This window comes from Prosopis cineraria, unplaced genomic scaffold (genome assembly GCF_029017545.1).
Source record: "Prosopis cineraria cultivar Desert tree isolate PC_DT_omini unplaced genomic scaffold, ASM2901754v1 PC4, whole genome shotgun sequence".
Classification (NCBI taxonomy): domain Eukaryota; kingdom Viridiplantae; phylum Streptophyta; class Magnoliopsida; order Fabales; family Fabaceae; genus Prosopis; species Prosopis cineraria.
This window is the reverse complement of record NW_026555335.1, coordinates 26,612,338-26,620,895: the sequence shown is the minus strand read 5'-3', so window position 1 is coordinate 26,620,895 and position 8,558 is coordinate 26,612,338. Positions and strand designations below refer to the sequence as shown.

General features: G+C 32.7%; 1 protein-coding gene across 2 annotated transcripts; it reads right to left on the bottom strand.

Moving 5' to 3' along the window:
* Positions 1-739: 739 nt before the first annotated feature.
* On the bottom strand, positions 740-5,067 carry LOC129307863 (serine/threonine protein phosphatase 2A 57 kDa regulatory subunit B' kappa isoform-like). Of its 2 annotated transcripts, none has more exons than XM_054948794.1 (3): positions 4,708-5,067; positions 2,656-3,850; positions 740-1,417 (listed from the first exon to the last, which is right to left on the bottom strand). In XM_054948794.1, the coding sequence occupies exons 2-3, from the start codon at positions 3,814-3,816 to the stop codon at positions 1,019-1,021; spliced, it is 1,560 nt and encodes a 519-aa protein (XP_054804769.1). In that variant the 5' UTR covers positions 3,817-3,850; positions 4,708-5,067; the 3' UTR covers positions 740-1,018. The 2 variants fall into 2 exon arrangements, with proteins under 2 accessions (XP_054804769.1, XP_054804768.1); XM_054948793.1 differs by having other exon boundaries at positions 4,712-5,067.
* Positions 5,068-8,558: the final 3,491 nt, after the last annotated feature.

Genomic DNA, 8,558 nt, shown 5'->3' with positions numbered 1-8,558 from the left:
TATTATGCCCCTTTGGATAAGCAAGACAATCAATTATAGAAGCTTAAAATTGTTCATTTCTTACGAACAAATATTGAAGAACCTAACCCATGACCTATAAACCCTTAAGTTTAAATTCCATTGCTAATGTAAAAAATTTATTAATGAGCAATTTATAAATACTTTGTAAACAGTATAAGCCTGAAAGCATGCCTCAGTCTCAGACCCACTAACCTAAACATTTTCTTTGTACCCAAAAAAAAAAAAATTGTTCCTTTCTCTCCATTCCTTATTTTTAAATAAAATAATTTTAAAAAATCCAAACTCAACAATGAAATTATAAGTTCAAATTTCATTGCTAATGTAAAAAATTTATTCATAAGTGATTTATAAATACTTTGTAAACAGTATAAGCCTGAAAGCATGCATCAATCCCAGACCCACCAAGCTAAACATTTTCTTTGTAAAAAAATTGTTCCTTTCTTTCCATTCTTTATTTTTAAATAAAATATTTTTTTTAAAAAAAAAAAGCCAAACTCAACAATGAAAGAAGTTGGACTACGAGGACAGGTGGGTGAGAAGAAACAAGGAGCTGACAATCCAAATAAATGCAGGCACCGACAGACACACAAGCACCTCAAGCACAGAAAGAAAGCAAAGGACCTTACCTGCTCCCCTCAAGAGAGGTTTTTTTTTTTCTTTTTTTTCTTTCCTCTTTCCACTTTTCTTTTCTTTCTTTCTTTTTTTCTTTCCAAAACAATTTAAGAAAGTAAGAACGCAGCCATAGTCATATCAAAGCCCTCACCACAATTTTGCAATCTGCATGCTTAGAAAATATACAAAAAAATATTTAAAATTAAAAAGACCCAAAAAAAAAACCTATAGGCATCATACTAAAAAAAAAAAAAAAGAAAATATTAATCATAATCATAATCATAATGCTAACTCATCAGCATGCAAGCTAAAAACACCCTCCACAATCTATATATGGATGATCTGGGCTGGTTTACTGCTTCAGATTGGTTTGCTTGTGAAGCAATTAACAGCAGGCCACTAAGCATGTGGTGGCAGGTTTTACTGCAACCACTATATCATCACTGCCACTGCCGCCGCCACTGTTGTTGCTACTCATGCATTGCACATTAGCAGCTGCCACGGCTTCCAGGCGCTCCCATGTTGTCCTACGCCTCTCAGCTGCGGCGCTCAACGTCGACTCTTCCTCCTCCAACTTACATTGGCAGGCAGCTACTAGATCCTCGTCCATTTGCGACAGTGTCTTCCTCACATTCTGAGTCAGGCTCAGCACTGCTTGGTTCCAGTGGTTTTGGGCATTATGTACAAGGGCCGACAACACCATCGGCAGCAACACTTGCCGGTTTTCCGTGACAAGATTAAGGATGTGCTCATTGTTCCATAGCAAGAGGGCTCGTTCCGCCACCTGCACAAACAAAAAGGAATTTACCTGATCAGCACCTTTTTTTTTTATCGCTTTTTTTTATTGTTTACAAGCATTCTCCTATTGGAAACAATCATATTGAGGTACGATCGAAAACTAAATATGAACATCTCTTTCAATAGGGATTTAAACCTTGATTTGTTACATTGTGACATACTAACCCCTTCCACTAAATCTAACCGTCATTAAATTTTGTAATTACATTAGGAAGGTTTGAATCTAAACCTCTACTAGCACCTCACTTCACTCCACCCACCTTGTCCATATGGGTTAAACTCAAATTAGCACTCTCGAAAGAGACATTTGATTAAAATCTACAACAAATGATCCCAAGATTAAACCTAGGAGCCTGTTTGGTCTACTTTATTAGAAGTAATAAAAAAAAAAACAGATAGAAATGGTTAAACAATGATTACAATTCAAGAGCACAAAAAACATTGCAAGGAAGGAGAGGAAACCGGATTACTTTTTTGCTATTAGAAAATACAATAGTTGACTTGTTAACAGAAGTTTCTCCATTTATTTATTTAGTAGTTATTTATTTTGGTAATTCACTTATTGCGTTTTATTGAAGAATCTAAGAAAATATTTAAGAAATAGAACTAGATTCATTCTTTTCTTGAAACGAATACCATGGATTTGATTCAACAGGCTCAAGAATTAAAAATACGAAGAACAAGAACAATGAAAACGGCCCTAAACAACAACAGAAGATTAATAAATTAATCTGAATCTGATTAGTTAAATCACAGCGAAACATAACATCAACCATCGGTGCAACGAGTAAGTTGATATGATTAAGGTGATGTCTCAACTTCCAGCTTCTTACCAACCACCGGCCATATAAATATTCTCTTCAGCTGGTGGAAGAAAAGATGATATTGCAATAGGACAAAAGTTCAGAGACACAAATACTGACTTCTATAAGAAAACTATAAGCATTTTCTCATGCATAGCACAATATCTTAAATAAGTCTTACTATTCATATCTTACAAATATTGTAGCTTATTATAAATTTTATAGTTTGATGGGTACCTAGATAGATGGGAAACCCTACCCCAAAAGCTAGCTGTTTAGGTGGGAGGACTAACCCCACTTAAATACACATTAAGCATGCCATACTGCTCAATGTGGAACTCTGTCCCAATGCCATACTACCAACTCTCCATCATATTTTATATTGATTCAGGCAAAAAGATGTGCAGAGTTAAGAAACTACCTGGTAGTTTAAACTATTTAAGCAGTGACATATACGGTGAAATAGTGGGACCATGATCTTCTGAAATTCAAGCATGCTAGTCATTTCCAGAACCTCTTCCAACTCACTCAAGAACATTAGCTCCTTTTGGCTATTTGTTACTGGCCAGTACTTCAACAGCCCCTTTATCACAATGCTAGCCAGTTTTTGATCCTTCTCTACGAACTGTGCAACACAATATGTTAGCTGCTGGTGATAGATACCCAATGATCTCGGCTTGTGCAGAGGAATCAAAGCCCTAACCAAAAATGTCTTGTGCTCCTCCTTCAATGGCAAGGCAAACCCACTAATTACACTCCCAAAAATCTCCAACAGCTCAGCAATGCCATTATGGCGTTCTGTCTCAAAAACAAAACAGTAGATGATATTGCTAACAGATTTCCTTATAAAAGTCCTGTGTACCATGAATTTGCCATAGATCCGATGCAAAATTGTCTTCAAGCAATCTCTTTCTCTAGGGTCTTCAGAATCAAAAAGTTCAAGTAATCTCAAGATAAAAGCATGGTCAATGTACATTTTTGCCAGCTTCACATCAAGAGAGTTGTAGTTAATGAACTGGAGGAGTAGATCATAAACAATTTGCAGGTGGGACCAGGCTGGATCAAACATTGGTTCTTCATCTTCTGCATCACCGCCATTTGAATTGGTCCGAATCTTGGGAGGGAAAACCCTGAACAAGTTACTTGCACACATTTTACACACTGCAGCAATTACTGGTTCTGTAAACTTTGCAGACCCAGAAGAAACAAAGTCAACAAGATCTGTCAACGTTTGACGTTTATGATCTTGCTCTGCACAGTTCATATCCAGATCACTCATATCATAAACTTTGCAGCAAAGATTCAGCTTACTAATAAACAAGTTTTGCTTCTGTGTATTTGAAACGTCTTTGAAGGATAAATTGGGGTCAACGGCTTCTACTCCAGCGTTCATGCTTGCTGGGAAAACCACCGAAGATACTCGCTTGACAACATTCAATTTGCTGGAAAAAGTGCTCCCTACATTTGTGCATTGAAAGACATTCCCAAAACTAGTAGAATTCCCAGAATCACCCTGGGCAGAATCAGACGAATCAGATTTCGGCACCTTCTTAGGCAATTTGCTAAGAATCTGCTTTAACATAGTGACAGTGCCACAATCCTAACAGAAGCAAGACCTGCAATCAATTTATCACTGTTAGCCACAAACATATGTCCCATTCTTTTTCTATGATTTCTAAGACTGTACAAACTTAATGTAATCATTCATCAGCACATTGACAACTATGTGAAGCAAGGCTTGTTTGAGACTATTAGACATGTAACAAACACCAACATATAGATTAGAGCAGAGCAAATACCAGTAAGAACTTAAGAAATGGGATAGATAAAATGAATACTTGAAAAAAAAATTAATCACAGGCTTGCTATGCTTTTAAGAGATGGATAGAGAAAGATCAATAGAGAAATAGTACTCTTTCCATATGAAGAGCGATGTGTACTGATGTACGAAGTGAATTGAAGATAATCATAATGAATTTATTCCAACCAAAGCATTGGAAAGTCTATTAAGATACGTAAACAACAAATTCCAGCCACATCTAATACATGTTCGCAAATTTCTCCAAAGAGATTTTACTGAATTTAGCACATATAGCACAACATTTCAATTTTTTTCAATCTACGAACAACAATTAAGAATATAGCTACACTAATGTCTTTCTCAGACCTGCGTAAGCCAGATCAAGTTCATCTACATATTCTGGAAACAAGAAAATGAGAAGGATAAACCCACAAGAAAATTCAAATATTTGGAGCAACAGCATCAACAGTGTAGGGAAACAGCGAGATCTGAGACTAAAATTAGCAGAAAATAGAGAGGAAGCACAACCTCTTGAGGAATCACTAAAGCACAATCAGTACAAGGAAAAAAAAGAGTCAATCCATGAAAACAATTCAGTCAAAATCACTCATATCAGCACATTTCAAGAATCCAAACTCTGAAATTGAAAGAGAGAAGAAGCCGAAACAGTACCAACCAGATTTCTGAGGGGAAAACCCACTTGGGATTGCAGACCCACACTTTTATCTCCAGAGAGATCAAGAAACAAAAAGATGGGTTTGTTTGTCAGTAAAGCAGAATCGTCTTCCTATATTACTTCTATTTTCTTTGGGGCAGTGAGGACAGAAAATGTGGTGAGAAAAACCGGGTTTTGATCTGGAAGAATGGAGACCCCATCTCTGAAATTCCACGATCGATCATCGCCATGAATGAATGAATGAATGAATGAATGGAGGAAGAAGCGACAGAAGATGGACTTTCCTCGATTCAGGAGAACAAAAAGCGATGCGACAGGTTACTCTAAACTGTGGATACAGCAGTCCCAGTCATGAGTCCCTCGCATACCCTCGATTCCACTAACGTAAAATAAATAGAGCTGATAATAACACGTGTGTTTGTTTGTGTGTGTGTGTGTGTGTTTTTTTTTTTTTTTTATCTTTACGGTGTAAATGTAAGTCAATATTTGGTTAAATTATTAAATTGTTAAACAAATGTTTTGACTAATTTGATCACTTTGATCCTCATTCAACCAAGGTTTTTTATGCTTAATCCTTAAACAGTGACTTGACCGTTCAATCAGCGTTTCATTCCTTTATTATTATTATTTTTTTGGTTGATTATATATATAGATTGAATAACCATGAAACTTTTTCCTTTTTTTTTTTTTTGGCAATTGCACGTTGTTGGCAAGTTTTCTGGGTTCCGGCCCGGCAATTCTTGATTTTCACGAAAATTTGAACCGTCTTTTACAAGAGGAAATATTCGCGGTCAAAGTATGGAAGATTATTTACCAAAAGTGTTCAATTTAAGAAAATTTAATTTAATACAGATATTTTCTTTTTTAATAAATAAATAGCTACTACGTCTTTTGAATATTTTTAAAAATGTGTTTAGATTTTTTATTGCATATATACAATAGGTAGGAGTGTAATCCCGCTAAACTTTTTTTTATTAGTTATAAATACCCTTTTATTGGAAACAAGGCAAGATACTAAGTAAATTTAAGAAATATGGATGCATTATTGTTAAAAAAAAAGAGTTATATTTTATTGTAAAAAAAATCAAGATATATGATTATATAATTATTATACTCCCTCCCATTCTGTTTTTTTTTTTTTTCAAGCCACTCTTCTAACTAATTCACCAAAATTAAAGTGAGTTAGTTAAAATAATAAAATTATCTTAAAACAAATGGCTTTCTAATTTTGCCCCTAAATTTAAAAAAGAGTGATTTGATGTGTTAGAAAAAAAATTGAGAATTAAAATATTATACTTCTCTTAAGAATTTGCTTGAAATTGTACATCAATGTTTTATAAAGAATAATAACTTACATAAAGGGCCAAGAAATCCTTGTAAGATATGAGTAACAAATAGAAGTGGAGGGAGTAAATATTAACTAGTTGCAAAATCCATTAAAATTGGTGTAATTAGTAAAAACTATCGTGACTTAAATAGGTAATTTAATATTTGAATCTCAATTCTTGTGTATGTAACAATTTAGTTGAGAAATATTTACTCATTGCTTTGACTATCTTAAGCAGATATATTATCGGTAGATCTTACTCCTTATACTTAATTTTAAAAAAATTAAATAATTGAGCTCTTGTATTTTGTGTTCCCCTTCTATGCATGGCATGCGAAAATTATGACTCTTTATAGGTTTATTTGGTAATATAATGACTTTATACTAAATGTTACCATATTACATCCAAGTATTTTTAAGGTTAATTCATATAACTCTACTTATATAATAATCACTAAAACACTTTTGAACTTTGAGAAAATTACACAGAATCCTCTCCATTTTAAAAGCTTAAAATTAACTTCTTCAATCTTTTTTTACCACAAATTACCCTATTGCTATTTTTTTAATTATCTTATTAATAAAAATTATCATGTTAAATTAAAAAAACACATAGTAGTTTATTAGCATCTAACGTAAGCCAATAATGATAGAAAAATATGCATACAATTTTTATAAATCTATTATTAATTTATATTGAATGCCACATAAGTTACGACATGTCTTTTTTTTTAATATAATATGGAAACTTTTGCTAGTGAAATAATTAAAAATAATATTAGGAGAATTTGTGTTAAAAAATTAAAAGTTAAAAAGATAAATTTTAAACACTTAAATATGAACGAGTTCTTTGCAATTGCATCAAAATTTAAAAATTTTTTGTTTATTTTAAAATATAATAATTAGGTATAAATTTTATGTGTGTGTGTATGTGGATAAAAGAAAATTAATTACATGGTTCTTATAATTTTTAATTAAAAATAACAAAAGCAATTGGACTAGGATATAAATGCTAAAATAGTTTTCAAGTTGAATTTGTCATTTAGAAGAGATTAGCACATATACACAAAGCAATCCACAATGTAAATGATTTTATTGTTCATCAATCAATACCACGAAATTTAAATAAATAGACAAAGAAGGCAAAAAAAAAAAGGGGCCAACAAATTAAAGCATTGAGCCCCAGAAGATATTTTACTTTATAATTTTTTTACCATGCCTTTTTATTCCGGATGCAAATCGAATCATATAATTATCACGGAACACTCCAAAAAGAAACGAGTGATGATTTAAATTTAGTGGCTTTTTTGTCTGTATTTTATTTTTTATTGATTAATAATATCTTTTCAATTTTTTTATTTCGCCTGCAGCAAAAAGTTGATGCTCATAGATTTCTTTTAAATTATTTAATGAGTGACTTTTGGTGTCCACTTTATTAGGATTTTGTTCTCAATTCGTCAACTTTTAAATGTAAATATATAATATAATAATTTATTTTAATGAGGAATTTTATTTAAATGTCTAAAATGATAGTATTATTTTGAATAGAATATATCTATTTCTACGAGAAATAAATAAAAGACATAATTAAGTTTAATTAAGATTAAATTTTAAATGCAAAGTGCTGCCAAGGGAAAGTAAACTAGAAAATTTAGGAACTTTTATTTTTAAAAATTATTTTGAAATTACTTTTTGATTTTTTTTAAAATAAAAGAAAAGAAATATTTGTTTGATTATGGGTGTGTTTGGTTTACCCTCAATCAAAGGTGGGTTGATCCAACCTTTTTTTTTTTTAACACCCGCCCGAGGGGGGTTTAAACTCATGACCCAAATTGATGTCTTGTTTGGGAAACAAAAGGCCAAACAAAGTTTAGGGCAAAATGGGCATTTCAAGTGACAAACAACATCAGAGATGTGGTGCCATTTTGAGGAGCAAATACATGTTCTTCACTCTAAGGTCATGTTTGATATAAAGAAATGAGGGAATGGAACTAGAATTGGGACAGACTAATCCCAAGCTTTTGTATTTGGTATGTGAGAATAAAAAATTTTAACCTCAATCTCAATCCCACCAAGGTGGGATTATTCAATACCACCCCCTAGTATTGCAAAATAAAACCTGAGATTGATTTTTGTAAAGACCAAAATGCCCTTACCCCTATCTCCTGTGCACTTCATCTTCTTCCTTCACTGGTTCAAGTGTCCAGATCCAACTTCTTCAGTCCTAGAGTGGAAATAATGGAAAGAGAAGGTGAGATGGAGGTGAAGAACATGAAGGACAATAGAGAGAGAATGGAGAAGGGTAGCTGCCAAAAATGAGGGTAAATGGAAGAATAAATGTTGAAAATGAAATTAGAGTAGCTTGATTCAAGTTTAAGGTGAATGGGCCTAACTCAAATATTAGGTGAATGGGCCCATCTCAAGTGTTAAGTGAATTAGTGAAAAATGAATTATGGTAATTTTAATTTTTACCATAGTAATATGGACAAAAATTTAGAGTAAAATGATCTAAAAATTGAA

Coding starts and splice junctions, on each gene's coding strand:
- LOC129307863 (XM_054948794.1), bottom strand. CDS start 3,816: ATGTTAAAGCAGATTCTTAGCAAATTGCCTAAGAAGGTGCCGAAATCT. Junction 1,418..2,655: donor TAAATAGTTTAAACTACCAG/GTAGTTTCTTAA, acceptor TTGTTTGTGCAG/GTGGCGGAACGAGCCCTCTT.